This window comes from Sorex fumeus, unplaced genomic scaffold (genome assembly GCF_029834395.1).
Source record: "Sorex fumeus unplaced genomic scaffold, SorFum_2.1 ptg000043l, whole genome shotgun sequence".
In the NCBI taxonomy this organism is placed as follows: domain Eukaryota; kingdom Metazoa; phylum Chordata; class Mammalia; order Eulipotyphla; family Soricidae; genus Sorex; species Sorex fumeus.
The window spans coordinates 45,440,114-45,456,738 of record NW_026606100.1 but is presented as its reverse complement, the minus strand read 5'-3'; the positions used below and the strand labels follow the sequence as shown (position 1 = coordinate 45,456,738).

At 37.2% G+C, this 16,625-nt stretch overlaps 1 protein-coding gene across 1 annotated transcript in view; it reads right to left on the bottom strand.

Annotated features, from left to right (window-relative positions):
* Positions 1 to 1,003: 1,003 nt before the first annotated feature.
* Positions 1,004 to 16,625, bottom strand: part of CCDC172 (coiled-coil domain containing 172) — a 60,249-nt gene continuing 44,627 nt past the window's right edge. Inside the window, exons 7-8 of the mRNA XM_056120326.1 lie at positions 1,871 to 1,958; positions 1,004 to 1,039 (exon numbers count right to left, since the gene is read on the bottom strand). Of these exons, the coding sequence (XP_055976301.1) occupies positions 1,004 to 1,039; positions 1,871 to 1,958 (124 nt within the window). The remainder of the gene's footprint in view (positions 1,040 to 1,870; positions 1,959 to 16,625) is intronic.

Sequence of the window (16,625 nt, the reverse complement as noted above, 5' to 3'; positions counted from 1 at the left end):
CAATAGTATTCTGGATTTACTCCTGGTTCTACACCCAGCAATTGCTCTTGGCAGGGTTCAGGGAACCAAACCCAGGGTTGGCCATATGCAAGGCAAGTGCCCTGCACCCTGTATTATCTCTTTGGTCCTACATACAGTATGTTGAAATGGATCTTCATGTAGGTTTTATTCCTCTCCCTACTTACAATCAAGGACTTTGCTGAATAAATTCAACACTTCTTTTTGTAAACTAATGAAAATACACCTTTCTTTTAGTCAGGATTCTTAACAGTAAAAGATACAAGATACATACTTGGTATTTGGTGGGAATAGCAAGTTTGATCCACATTTGGTATAAACTATACATTGTTTTCAGTTGCAATACTTTAGGCCACCAGCAAAAATGAATCTTGGTGTCCATAAGAAGAACATGTACCTCCCAGAAGAAACGGCTTTCAGGTTAACCAGAACTGGAATTAGGAAGAAGACCGACAGGTACCAACTGCTTGAAAAACAACTAAGCTTTAATCTTTGAAAAAAGTAATGGCAAGTGGCTTTTGCAGAGAAAATCACCTAAAACCTCTGAAAACAAATATGACTGAAGGAAGACTCAACGAGAATCACATCTCTGGTGGAGAAAGAGCTTATGATTATGTCAATAATATGAACACTTCTTCCTACATGCAGTTGACTGACCCAAGAAATGGCGTGACCAAGAAAACATCAGAAAGCAGAGATCAGCATAAGAGTCTGGGGCTTTAAGCCCAAGAACATAATGTCTACTTCTCCTTTCATTCCTTTAGAAACAAAATTAAACAACACAAGAACCCTCAATTTAAAGCAAAAAGACAAAATACCATTTTTAAAAAATTGTGGCAAACTAATTCTAGATATTAACAATTTTGAACATTCTAGACCTTATGTTGACCTCAAGGATCTACTGCAATGCATTTCTTTCAAGTGTCAATCACAAAGAATTGATTTTTAAGATGCTTTGATCAAATCTTGGAGAGAAGATCAATTCTTAGTGGTTTTCCTGAAGCTCTTTCTGTGCCAATGTCTGAAAAAAAAATGTAATAAACATTAATAAGAAAAAATGTATTTTTAACAAATGAATTCTGTAATATTTATTTAGTATTTATGTAAATTTGGTAAAACAATTGGGTATTCCTAAATTTTATTTTGAATGTTTTATAAAGAATATAACCCTTTACATAAACTATTAAAATATTTCCAAACCAGAAAATATCTAATATCTATAGAATATAAACATATGACAAGGTGTAACACATTAAGTTAAAATTTAATTAAAAACATACCTTAAGGCTAGTTATATATAACTTCAACTAAAAAAGAGCAAAAACTGATAATGTGTCCATTTCACAAACAACTAAAAAGGTTATAAAACAATTTAAAGTCCTCCCATCACAACCAGAAAATAAATTCCTAATATCTAAATCCAAAGTTCTTGCAATTATAAAAATTTATTGCAAAAAAGTTTCAGGATCAAATATAATGAAAGTATAATTTATACCTATCAGAAATGAAAAGGTATGTATGATAATAGTTAAATTCCTTCAATGCATTATTCCACTGATAACAATTTCAGTCCAAGAAATGTCGGGAAGTCAGATTTTGATTTTTTTAAGTTACTTTGAACTTGTAAATATTCTACTTCAATATGACTCACTATTTTTAACATCTAACTCTGCAGAAACTCAAAACATTTATATTTTTATCTTAGCTTTATTTGTCGATTTTGTTTGTTTGTATCCAACAGAAATCTAGGTGAAGGTGACAAAATATTAGTCAATGACAAGCAGACCAATAAAACAATTCTACTGCATTTAAGGAATGCTGAGTAGAAATTAAGGAATGAATGAGAGCTTACCAGCTCCAGAAACTCTATTTCTGTTTGGAGAGCTTCATAAATGCTCTGCATGTCTTCATCCTTATAAAGTTCTAATTCTTTTTTGAGTCTGTTTTAAGGAAACATTCATACTATTAGTTCAGCAATAACATGCTGTAACAACTTTTTCCTTAGAGGAATAGACAAGCTGATTTGGAGCTTCAGTCATCAGAATTTCAAATGGGCACTAAAGAATTTGAGGAAAACTCTGACTTATCATTCTGTAAGGACTATATAAATTTTTCAAAAACATTCTCACAAAGAAAATACAACAGACTGAATGAATAATAGATAATAATTTTAAGGTAATTATAAGAGCAACACTGTTCAGTGGGTAAAATACCTGAAGGCCCTTGTTTTTCAGTCTTGACCAGTGAACAGCTGAATGACCTTGTTTAAGTCATTCAGCTTCTCTGAGCCTTATCTGAAAAATTTTGGGGAAAGGGGAAAAAAAGACCTCTGAACTACTATACTTCTGCTCTAAAATGAAACATTAGCTTTCCAATATACATATGGACACTGAATATATTTTGAGGTAACATATTGAGGTTAAATATAATTGAGAGTGAAAAAATAACATCGGTCTTTTTCTTCTCCCCAATTAGGTCTTTAGTCTTTTGATTCTAAGATTTTTTTCAAAAATTATTTTATGCTTGTACTTAATACAGAAAACAGTGAAAAAATATTCCTTCACTTCTGCCATAATACTAACATTTCTACCCACCCCAAACTATATGCAAAAATGAAGAGGGATGATTGGAAGGTGAGTCTCCTCCCAGGGCACATACTAAAAGCAACATATTCTCATGAACCTAAGTTGGTTAATCACAGAGTGTTAAAAGGTCAACCTGAACCCTTCTGGAGTCTTCAAAAGGTCAAATGGGGTCTGAGGCCAGTGAAATTCCCTGCACATATGACAGAAAACTTAATATATTTACACTCAGAGATCTCCCACAAATGTCCAAAGTATACAATCTAAGATCACAATGCACCCAGGAAGGCCAACCCCTACATCTGATAATTGAAAAGACAATAAACAACAGATTATATCCAAGATCCATGAAGAATTACAATAAGAGAAATTTGACACAATGGCAAACAGATGCATGTTTACTAACAAATGAGTCACAAAACAAGATATTAAGCGGATAATAAAATACAAAACAAGGAAGCCCACTTCATTATTCATCCAGGGAATTCTAAAAAATAGCACAATTTAATGCCTTCCATCAAATTAGCTAAAATGAAGAAGGTAATACCAATATATTCTTGCAAACAAGAATATGAAGATTGTTTTTTCAGCAGTTTGAATAATAAAAATATAAATTTGAATTAAAAAAAACACTGCATGGATTTATCCGTGTTTCTTGTCTCTGTGCTTTAAAGTATTTCACTATTTTTGCAAAATTCTCTCCCGCTGTCTCTAACATATGGAATAATATGGATAGATCTCAAAAAATATGGTGCTGAAGTCAGACCAAAGAGGCTATACAGCATATTATTCCATTTTTATGACATATTGGTAAAAGCAAAGCTAGGAAAAGATGGGACTGGAGAGATGGTAGAGGGGTTAAGGTACAACAAGCCTTGCAGTGTAACTCCAGTTAGATTCCCAGCACCACATAACCCCCGGAGCATCACTGTGGTGAAGTCCTGGGCTTTCCTGCCTAGCACTGCTGGGCATGTTCCTGAAGCCTCCCATACCTCCCCCACCGCTGCTGCTGGGTGGCCTGGGTAATCCCCCGTGTCCAGGGCTCCAATAGTACCATATGCATAGAATCTCAAATCAAATGCCAGCCTGTTGTCGGAGAATCTCCAGGAAAAGCTCCCAAACTCTCTGAGCATCAATTGGGAGGCACCTCCCCAATATCCTCAATAACGAAATAAAATAGATTAAAGGTTCAGGAAGGGTAGATTGCTAACACTATAAACTACTGTAACTATTGCTGGCATTGGTTATAAACATAAAAGGGTTAAACAAAACATTTGGGAGTAACACATGTATTCTATATCATGGTTGTGCCGGTAGGTACATGAATATATACGTTTGCTAAGGCTAACAAAACTGTATGTTTTAGGGGATTAATTTTATTGTATGCATGCAGCTTTTACTTACATAAACCTGTCTTCCCAAAAAAAAGCAGTAACAATATTAAGCGATAGCACAGCGGTAGGGCGTTTGCCTTGCACGCAGCCAACATAGCCGACCCGAGTTCAATTCCTCCACCCCTCTCAAAGAACCCGGCAAGTTACCGAGAGTATCTCGCCCGTACGGCAGAGCCTGGCAAGCTCCCCGTGACGTATTCGATATGCCAAATACAGTAACAAAGTCTCCAATGGAGACGTTACTGGGCCCGCTTGAGCAAATCGATGAACAAAGGGAGGGCCTTTACCTTTACCTTTACAAAATAATGATGCTCACCTAAATAAAAGTAGTCTCAAGCAGAAGACTAAATAAAGCCATATACAAGTCATGTTTACAGGCAGAAACAGAGAATATTACAAACTTGAAGGTATTTGTAAGGAGGAAAGGAAATGTTTAAATGCAGCAGAAACAGCTCCAAAGTCTTTCTTTACTACTTCAGAGAATGAAAAAGCAGAAATAGAGGTGGGACTGTGTGACCGAACAGGCAAATGACCCCCAGAAAGAGAGACACTGAGTGTGGGCAGACGCTGAGACAGGTTCGAGTCTCCAGGCTGAGAAAACTGGCGTTTATAAAATTAAAGGCAGTAGAAAAATCAATAGTGCTCTTATTTTACAGATTGGAAGAGTTGCTGTTGTTAAAGGGTATAACTTCTTTTTATTTCTCCAGAGCCCTTAATTTCCATCTCTTGCTTCTTTTTTATCTTTAAAAGTTGTAAACCCTTTCAACATTTTTTTTTCTCACTCAATAGTCACTGTGGAAATTTTTTTGAAATTTTCAAATAACTGTACATATTCTATTAATATAAAGAAAAGACACCTTTACATACCAGAAAATTCTAATACTGTCAAAATTAGTCAACAGTACAACAATTAGCCAATTATTTTCATAAGCAAGAAATAACAATGATTACTAAACCTAATCAAGATATTAAACACACATATGATCCAATGAAAATTTCTAAATAAAATACTGGTAAAAATAATAAACATAACATTAAGTAAATAAAATACATTAAGACAAGTTAGGATTTATTCCAGGAATTAATGTTGGGTTGGCTATTAAAGATTCCTTAGTATAATTGACCACATTAATATTTCCAAGTAGAATGACATGATTATGCCCAGAGGTACTTAAAAGAGCTTTGAAATATTCAAAGTTTATTTGCAATATATAAAAATCAGAGCAAGCTATTATACTTTCTACTTAATTAGAAATACATATTTAAACATCTTATTTATTGGGTGACCCTTGAGTCAATCTGCTTACTGTAAAGAACAAAGTTGTTTAATGTATCTAATTTTTTAAATTATTTTGATTGAAGAACCAACAATTGAAATTCCAGAAACTAATCGAGAAAAAATAGAGAAATAATATGTTTAAATAACAGTTACTGACTTTTTCAAGCAATTTGACAACACCCTTGAAAAACATGAGTAAATGACAAAACTAAATAAAATAATTAAATCAAGTAGAAAGATACAAAATTAGGAAACAATTTTCAAAGTCTTAATTGTACGTAACATGACTTTTTCCATATAAAGAAGGTGACAAATGTGAATTACTGTGCTGAGGGGAAAACTCAAAGGGCTAAAGGTCACAGGCAGTGTATGCAGAAGCCCTGGGTTCCAGCCCTGGCACCATATAATCCCCTGATATTGCATAGTCCCCCAAGAGAACAAGGAGTAATCAACACTGTATAGTTCCCCCCCCCAACATATCAAGAAGTAACTAAAGCCTTTGAGAGTGACCAACCTCCCCCCCACCCCCACACACAAACAAAACAAAACAAGACAAAACCAGTCATCCCAAAATGTCAACTATTCCCAAACGAGTTAAACTTCATCTTACCCCAATCAAAACACACCCTTTCCTGGTATTAGATTATGAAACTTGTATTAAAATATGAGCACTATAAGAAAACTCTCAGATGTTTCTTTTTCAGGAAAGTCCTGGGAAAACAAAGGGTGACTAACTCTACTAAATATTAAATAATTCTATTATTTTTTTCAATTCCTCCGTACCTCTCGGAGAGCCCGGCAAGCTACCAAGAGTATCTTGCCCGCACAGCAGAGCCTGGCAAGTTCCCCATGGTGTATTCGATATGCCAAACACAGTAACAACAAATCTCACAATGTTACTGGGCCCGCTCGAGCAAATCGATGAATAACAGGAGGACAGTGACAGTGACAGTTATTTTTTTTAAATAATGAAAACAAGTAGTGCTGACAAATAAACAAATTAGTGGGGCACAGAAAACAGAAATAGATCATTTATTACATGCTAATGCTGGCACCTCAAATCACTGGAGAGAAGATAAACTTTTAATAAACAGTATTTGAAACACTATATAGTGATTTGCTATGGCTACAAATTGGATAAAGTTAAATTTGGATGTATATTTTACAGCATATACAAAAATATATCCTAGCTAGTTCAGATATTAAAATGTAAAAAAGAAACCCCTTAAAGACAAAATGAATGCATGGGTAAGTGCCTTTCAAAGCAAGTTGTGCGAGAAGATTTTAAAATATGGCTCAAAATACAAATATAACAGGGAAGTATTAAATTCATTTACACTTTTGAAAAGATGCAAAGCAAAAAACAATGTAAGTCAAAAGATGAACGAAACTCTGGGATAAAATAACTGCCACATATATCAAGATGAAAAATCTAATATTCCAAATATCCAAAGAAATTTATCAGCAAGGGCAAATAAAAGACAAAAGCCCTGATTTTTCTAATGGAAAATGTCATATTCGGGCAGAACACAGGAAAAGAATATGCAAATTATTCCCAAACATATGAAAAATGCTCAATTGTGCTCATAATAAAAGCCTTACAGATTTACTATATAGGAATATAATTTTCCATCTATTATATTGGTGAGACTTCAAAATTGTGTTCACGCATTCCTTGGATGAGGCTGTGGGAAACAGGTGTACTCAAATTTTGCTGGTAGACATCCAAAATAGTTAAATCTCAATAGAGGAGAATTTGGCAATAATCTAACAAAACTACATTTCTATTCTCCTTTTGATCCTGGTGCCCCACATCAGTAATTTACCTTACAAAGAGAAAACAACATATGCACAAAATTATTTATTAGTTATTGTAATCACAGAAGGCCAGAAACTTGTGTCTATACTTACACTGTTGAATAAATGGGATAGCAATACAATGTGACATTATACAGTACAAAAGGAATGAAGATGACATCTTTTTACTAACAAGATAGATTGTTAAATGAGAACAGACAGATATAAAAGATTATAGTGCTTACGTTTCTGAAAGGGATATATAGCAAGATATATATTAAAGAAAAATAAACCACAACCTAGTGAAACTGGTTACTACAGAAGTACATGAAAGTAGGGTGGGATAGATTTAGGGCAAAATGAAATTCATGTGGGTGTTTTTACATTTGCTTTTGACTTATGAGTCCTACTGACATCTTGCATATTCAATAAATAAGTTAAATCAATGAATTTGAGGGGGAAACCATCAAGCTCAAACAAGATAACAACTGAATTAAAAACAAACTGAACACAGTAAACCTAAGTTCATTTCAAATTTCTAATCATAAAGGTAAAGGCCCTCCCGTAGATCGTCGATTTGCTCGAGCGGGCCCAGTAACGTCTCCATTGGAGACTTTGTTGTTACTGTGTCTGGCATATCGAATACTCTCGGTAGCTTGCCGGGCTCTCCGAGAGGGGCGGAGGAATCGAACTCGGGTCGGCCATGTTGGCCGCTTGTAAGGCAAACGCCCTACCCGCTGTGCATAAAGGAAAATTAAAAAATAATTATAATAATTTTTAAACACTGTAGTTTGCACACCCTCAGTGGAATATACTGAAAGGCCTTAAGAATTCCAAAGGAGTCTTAAATTTTATTTTTTGTGTATGTTATTAGTGGGGAGGACAAAATACTACTAAAACTATTTTGCTAAACTTTAGATGTTAGGAAATGGGTAATTTGGATTGGTTTCAATAACAAGAGTTTTCATTAGAAGAAGGAAAATATTGTATAGAATGGGGAGCAGAAGAAGACACATCCTCTTATTTTCAATTTGTATTGGAAGGGATCAGTATAAACTGCTGATATTTACAAAGTGGAATTTTTATTTCTGTCCATGAGAAGTGCTCAGAAGCAAAGGAGCCCAGTAGCAATGAGCATTTCTAGTCTGATAAATAGAGCTTCAAAGTACTATTTTCAGTGAAAAGATATCAAGACTCCTGGAAGAATTCCTCAATTCCAGAATTGAGGAAAATAAAATTTAAGGCAAATCTGAAACATCTATTGCACCAGAAAATGATTACCAAAAAAAAAAAAATTCCCACAACCTCCCCCCCCTTCTCCCCCGACTAAAGTGAATTTGTCGCGAGACAGAGAAATAAATTTTAAGGTTACACCTCTGGCCAATACTTGGGATAATCTGACTAGAAAAATAATAATGGTGGCTGCATCTGTAGCACAGCGGGTAGGGCGTTTGCCCTGCACACAACCAACCTGGGTTCAATTCCCAGCATCTTGGTTCCCTGAGCACCACCAGGAGTGATTCCTGAGTGCAAAGCCAGGAGTAACCCCTGGGCATTGCCAGGTGTGACCCAAAAAGCAAAAAAAAAAAAAATGAATAACAACACATGAAATTTTAAAGAAATTAACTAATTCATAGAAAATCTGAAGACACTAATAAGAAGAGTGAGAAGGGGAAAAGGGAAAACTTTCTGAAACAGAATTTTATAAACTAAGAAATCCCGTTACTAGAAAAATCACCATTTTGTAGACACTGCTGGAAGAAATAAATCAGGGAAGAAGCATTAATGGATACTGAAATGAAATACTGGGTGAAAAGTCATAATGGGAAAAGTCTCAGAGCACAGACCTCAAAAGAACTGTCCCCTAGATCACATATTAATTACCGATAGTCAGGAGTGTTTTTCGTACTGGAGAAATCTAGCCGGCATAATTGTAACTACGAGATGACATCTAACTTTACAAAAAAAAAACAAATAAAGTGATATTATATAGCTTCTGATACAATACTCTGTGGACAAGCATTCTTTCAGAACCATGTTTCACCTAAATCTAATCTCAAAGGATCAGATGCATGAGATTTGAGAGACATCCTACAAAAGAACTGGCCCGGACTCTTCAAATAATCTTGAGGATTAATTATAAAAATCACTATTAATATAAATGGAGAACTGAATATAAATGCCAAATATGATGACAGTGCTCTAGTGAGGATAATTTTCTTTAGTGTGTTAGATTGTGGTGATGTAGGAACTGTCAGGAACTGTCACAGTATTTAAGGATGAAATTTTGTCATCTGAAACTTAACCTAAAATGATACAGACAGAAAGAAGGGAAGATATACGAACAAAAAATTCACAGTGTACTCTGAACTGTTTATATTTCTGTTTTCAAAATGATTCTTGGGTATTCTACAAAAACTACTATAAATTTTTAAAAATGTGAAATGGATACATTGCTAGAAAAAATACAACTTTCCACATTGGTTCTATGAGTTCTAAGAGTGAAATGAAATGATTGCACACTGCCACGTGCATTGCAGCATAAGGTTCCACTTCTATCCACTAAGGAGCAATATTCAATATCAAGGTGCCCCTAAGAGTGCGGTTCTAGGAAGGAACGGGAAAAACATGTTCTTTCCAGGTAAAGTTCATTGTGTGATGAGCTTTTGGGAATTAAGTAGTAAACTGGACTTCTGAGGGAATTATAAAGTCGGATACATAGACCAGTTGTTAAATACGAGCATCAGATGTTTACACAAGCATAAAATCCCTTGCAGAAAACATTTTAACAAAGGAAGGTAAAATGGAGAGTTAGAATGTACTGTTTGCCTTGCAAGCGGCCAACATGGCCGACCCGAGTTCGATTCCTCCACCCCTCTCGGAGAGCCCAGCAAGCTACCGAGAGTATCTCGCCCACACGGCAGAGCCTGGCAAGCTCCCCGTGACGTATTCGATATGCCAGACACAGGAACAACAAAGTCTCCAATGGAGACGTTACTGGGCCCGCTCGAGCAAATCGATGATCAACGGGAGGGCCTTTACCTTTACCTTTACCTAGAATGTACTGTGCGTACAATGGTCTTGATGGAATTAAGACTTCATTCTAATAAGCTTATTTTTTTTTCTTATAAAATGGTCGAGCTCTTTCTTCCCACTCTATCAATACTTTCTCTCCCTCTTTTCAGTTCAAATGCACTAAGGTTATATAAAACCCGTCATGCCCATCAGAATGGGGCGGTGACCACTTTTCCTTTCAGTTAGCTCACAATAAAGAATGAGAGACTACTGATATTAGGAGGGCATTTAGAAGGAATTATAAGGAGCATTTCCCTATTCAGTGTATAATCAAGCAGTAGAATTTAGATCTGCACTTAAAAGAAAAGATTGCTGTTGCTCGCTTTAAGAGAGTCTGGATGATAATGGTATGAATATTAATACACTTGCAGGCGGCCTGAGCTGCAGCACATGCTTCAGTGCCTACACGGATTGCCTCACTGGGTAGAGGAGGCCCTTCATGTCACTGCACAGTGATGGGCAGTTTACCTGGCTAGTGTCACCTTTCTCTGCATCCTCAGGTGAGGGGATGAGCCCACAAAACCAGTGGGTTTAGGAGAACTTTTCCTCCATGTGTTCCTATGATTTCTCTAGATTTGGATTTCTGATGCTGCCTTCCAGTGCCACAGCGAAGTCTTAAGAAAAAAGCTCACTCAGTTTTAGTTGTAGAACTGTCCTCAGAAGTTCATAAAGCAGAACAAGACATTTTTCTTTCCTAAAAAAAAATTTATTGGGGGCTGGAGCGAGAGCACAGCAGGTAGGGCGTTTGCCTTGCGCGTGGTGGACCTGGGTTCAATTCTCAGCATCCCAAATGGTTCCCTGAGCACCGTCAGGAGTAATTTCTGAGTGCAGAGCCATTAATATCCCCTGTGCATTGCCGGGTATGACCCAAATAAAGCAAAAAAAATATTATTCATCTCTGTAGGAGAGAGGAAAGCAGTATAGCTACACACCTAGAACACAGATTCAACAGCGCTGAAAACATGAGATCTAAGGTGCAACCACCAAACTATGTGATGTCCCTCTTGAGGTGGCAGGCAGAGGGAGGAAGGGAGCACGGTGGGGGGATGGAATATGGGAACAGTGGTGCAGGGAAGTTGACACATCAATGTTGAAATATTATATGTCCCAAACTCAACTATCAATAATGTTGTAAATCATTATCCTTTAATTAAATTTTAAAAATTATTTTAAAAGTTTGTTAACCTCTTGTTTTAATGAACTTTAAAATGAGATTTTCCAAATTTATTTTACTATTTTAATTGGTATTACTTTGAAGTGAGGCAACACTGATTTGCATGACTGTATTTTAGGAGTAAGATATATGCAGACACATCACACCCATTCCAAAGCAATCTACTGATTGTCACTTATCTGTCACTGGGTATTTGGGTTACTTCCGTATTTTACATAGTAAAAAAAGCATGGCAATGAACAGAAGATTGCATATGTAGGCACGAATTTTGTGATCTTTGGATAGATACCTAGAAATAGAATTTCTGGATGAAAATGGCAGGATTCTTTTGCATACAATTCCATAGGAGCCACACCCCACAGGGCTCAGGGCGATAAAAGAAGCCCCTTTTTCTCTGCTCTCTCAGCCAATATTTTCTTTGGTTTTTGCAAATTAGACCGTTCTCAGAGGTTTTAGGTGATATCTCATTGTTATTTTGATTTACATTTTCCTGAAAGAAATTGATAGTGAGCATTTTTCACAGGCTAGTAGACTACCTAAATTTCTTTGGTGAATGCCTATTCAGCTCTTCTGCCCATTTTTGATGGGATTTGTTTTTATGCTGGCAAGTTCAGTAAGTTCTTTGAGTAAACTCAGTATCAAGACTTTTACTGAACCTATAACACAAAAAGCTTTTTCTATCAGTAGAATGTATTTTCATTTTAATGATAGTGGCTTTCATAGTGGAAAATCTTTTCAGTTTGATGTAATCTCATTTGTTTATTTTTGTTTTCCTTGTTGTAGAAATCCCCAAAGGCATATGTGAAACTAAAATTACAGGGTACTTCTATGTATTCTTTGGTTTTAGAAGAAGCATCCAAAACTTTTCACTATTCTGTGCATGGTGTGACCCAGTAATACAGTTTTTCCACAAAATTTCTTGAAAACACTTTCATTTCTCCATTGCATGCTCTAAACACTTCCAGCATGAATTAACTCCGTTTATTTTATGGTGCATTTTTGGGCTACCCACCAACTGGTCCTCTGGTGCCATGTAATCCCATCAACGGCCAAGACTCAGAGACTATAAAACCCAGCTCCAGGAAGAGAACAGCGCAGAGTCTCCTGCCCCCGCACTTGGCTGTCCTCGCCGGGGCCCCTTGGAAGGAGCGGGTTGAGTTTCCCTCCCTGCCCCAACCAGGGCTCCGGCAGCCGAAGACCTCCAGAACCAGCCACCACCATGCTGAGACCACTCTCCACACGCATGAAGGTACCAGTAGAGGGACAAAGGCATGCGGGTCCCAGGGCTGAGATCTCCAAGCCTGCTCAGATCGGGGCTGAGCATCCTCCACCCAGATCCTCCAAATTCCAGTAAGCAGGGGTGACACCCACCAACTGGCCCCCTGGCTCCGTGTAATCCCATCAATGGCCAAGACTCAGAGACTATAAAACCCAGCTCCTGGAAGCACGCTGCCGCATTTGCAGCCACGCGACATCTTATTATTTCATTCCTACTTTGGACAAACTGGCAGGCTACCAAATGTAACCTACCCACATGGCAGAGTCTGGCAAACTCCCTGTGGCATACCCAATATGCCAAACACCAGTAACAATGATGAGTCTCATTCTCCTAACCCTGAAAGAGCCTTAAATATGGCACTTTTTAAAAAAAATCTCAGGGCTAGGATGAAGGAGACATTACTGGGGCCTGCTCGAGGCAATTGACGAACAACAGGATGGTCGTGATCGTGATCGTGATTTTTGGGCTACCAATTCTATTCCACTGATCTGTGCATCTATTTTTATTCTGTTACATAGCTTTATAGTTGGTTTGAACTCAAAGAACAAGATGTCTCTGTTGTTTTTTTTTCCCCCTAAAGATTGTTTTGGCAATTTGAGGTTTCCTCTGGCTTCATTCAAATTTCACTAATGTTTCTTCTATTTCCTTGAAGAAATTTTGATAGAATTTGTTATAAATATGATAGAAATAGAAAGAAATTACGTTAGGATTTTGATAGAAATTACACTGATTTTGAAAGAATGCCAATTATAACCATGCTAGTTCTTCTTATCCTGGAGCATGAGATATGAGAATGAAGGAAAATTTTCACCCAAAGTTCTAGGACACAAATTCATTTGCAAAAAAATTTAGGTGTATTTAGTGGGGGAGGAGGTAACCCCATGGCTAAGGTGCTTGCCTCGAAAGCCTAAGGCTATATTTTCACTCATGGGTGTTGTTACATGGGCTGAGCATGGCAGCATTGCTGAACTGGGGAGCCCAAATGACTTCCATCCAGACAGCGGCCAGATGTGTGAGCACTGCAACTAAAGGGTGAGCTTCCCAGAACTCAAAGATCAGATATGTGAATGCTGTATCCAGTGTGCGAACCTAGGCAAACATGTGTGCGCACAACAACTAGAGTAGAGTGACTCCAGTGAGCTTCACACCTAAATATGGGAGCAACATGAATGAGCCTGTGTGACTCCAGACACTGCAGCATGAACAGAGGGAAGAGACAGGAGAAATAAATTAAAAATTAGATACATTTCATTGCAGTCTTTTGCTTCCATAGAAAAGAAATGTAATTTTGCCTCCTAGTTCTTAGCAGAAATATATCAAATAAATTTCCTCAGCAGAATATGCATGCCAATTAATGCCATTTAAAATAAATATGTAATAGTCCAAGAGGTTACACCACATTTAACTTGATCCTTCCTTTATGGCACCCTGGTAAGTGGTTCCTTTTTTTATCTACCACAAATAACAATATTGATATTTTGTGCATACTCTTCTTTTAAAATGCATAAATATTCTGCCTGATATAGAACTAATAAGTTCAACTATTGAGCCAAATGGCATAAATATTTTAAGATGCTTGCAATAAAGTTATGTATATCAAATTATATTACATGTAAATGTGATGTACAGTTTACACCAGCTATCTATAAGCAGTCTCTAAATACCTCCTTGCAATCTTGATGATGGCCATATAAGAATATATCCTAAATTTTGATAGAAAAAATAATATTCAGTGGTGTTAATTTGCATTTCATAGCTGAGTTGTATGATGACTACCTGTTTTATGCATCTTAGTATACTTAGAGTAGGCTTAATAAATGTCTATTTGACAAATACACTAATGAAAAATTGATTTTCAGGTTCAGAACGTTTTTATCGGTTAATTCAATAAATTGTAATTCTTGATCATAATTACTATAATTCCCAGTTCATCCTTTCATACCTTATTTTATATATGGAGATTTTAAATCTCCTATATTAAACCCATCAATATTATCCTTTTTATTTTCTTAATCAAAAGCATTTTCTTTCTATTTTTTAATGAACATACCTGCCTCATAAGACCCCTATCTTTACTTGCTTTTTGAATTTTAGGCAACGTACTATAAAGCACTATTACTGATAAGGTTTCATGCTAATAGTGTCTCAACACTACAACCTCCACCAGATCGTCTCCCCATCAACCTACCTACCTCCTACCCCCGTTCTCTACTAGAGTGAACTCAGATCTGTACATCAGTCCTTCCTAAGCTCTGTTGCCTTTGGCCATTCTCTATGTTTCAAGGCATTTTAGAAGCAGTCCTTTAGACCTAAGAAACAGTACAGGGATTAAGGCACTTAACCTGCATGTGGTCAACCCAGGTACAATACCAGAACCACACAGTCCCCCAAGAACACAGCCCGGAATAGCTTACTAGTTATACTCTCCTAAACCCCTCAAATAAAAAAATTAGTTTCTTCTAATTGCCAGTTTTCACATGGTTTTGCTTTCTTAATTATTCCTATACTCACTCACATGAATGTTATTTTGTTGGCATTTAAAACCAAAATATTCTATAGCACAGTGGTAGGGTGTTTGCCTTGCACGCAGCCAACATGGCCGACCCAAGTTCGATTCCTTTGCCCCTCTCGGAGAGCCTGGCAAGCTACTGAGAGTATTTGGCCCGCATGGCAGAGCCTGGCAAGCTACCCGTGATATATTCGATATGCCAAACACAGTAACAACAAGGTCTCCAATGGAGACGTTACTGGGCCTGCTTGAGCAAATCGATGAACAACGGGAGGACAGTGACAGTGACAAAAAATTATAACTCACCTCTTTTATACACAATTTACTTCTACAAATAAATTTTAATTAATGTTGTTGTGAAGGCAGAATAATACATTTTCTATCATTCCTTTTTTTGTAAAAACAGTTATTAAAATAAATTTAGAGTGATGAGAGAGAAGAGAAAGAAAAAGAGATACATATTCAAGAGACAACACAAGTTTCTTCAGCGTGGGAAAAGCCAGAATGATAGATTTTCTGGCTACTCTCCCTATGTCTGGACTCTTAGCAGACAGGTAAGCATTCACAGACTTATACAACTGCACCACAAAAATCTGCTGAGATGGGGGAGGCAAGAGAGGGGTGCCACGAGCATTGGCACTCCAAATGTAGGGTTGATTCTGGCTACCCATATCCTCTGAATACATAATTTTTAACTTCTTCCCTGGCCCCATGCCAAAATGGCAGCTTACAAATATAAGCAGATGAAAGTGGGGAAAAAATCTATATTTGATATCTAAAACTTCCAGTAAATTCTGAAAATGAGTACTGACACATTACATATGTCTTGTACAATAAATATAGGCTGGAGCAATAGCACAGCGGTAGGGCGTTTGCCTTGCACACAGCCAACATGGCCGACCTGAGTTCGAGTCCTTCGCCCCTCTTGGAGAGCCCGGCAAGCTACCGAGAGTATCTTGCCCGCACGGCAGAGCCTGGCAAGCTACCCGTGACGTATTCGATATGCCAGACACAGTAACAACAAAATCTCCAATGGAGACTTTACTGGGCCCGCTCGAGCAAATCGATGAACAACGGGAGGACAGTGAGAGTACAATAAACAAAACCATATCAAAATTGAGGGGACAAATATTCAATTTGCATTAAAATCAAACTTTAGCAGAGCCCTCCCCTCCTGGTGGTTCGTAGCACCCTCCACACCCAACCCATGCCATTTTAAGCTCCTGAAGCACAAGGCCACACAACAGATCTAGTCAACAAATTACATGCTGCTCACAGTTATTCTTTGTGTCATTCTGTGAGGATGGGCAGAGAAGACAGAAAGCAACCTCTAGCATAATCCCGAAGCCCCTTCTAGAGTGGTTAACTATTAAGATTCACTCCTAAGCAAGAACACTAGAAAACCAATGGGTGAAAACACATAGGCGACAGCTTGGGAACTGATAACCTTGAAATCAGTTTTGCAAGAAGCATTAAAAGAGCTCCTTTAAAGAGAGGAGAAACTCTCCATAATGTGGC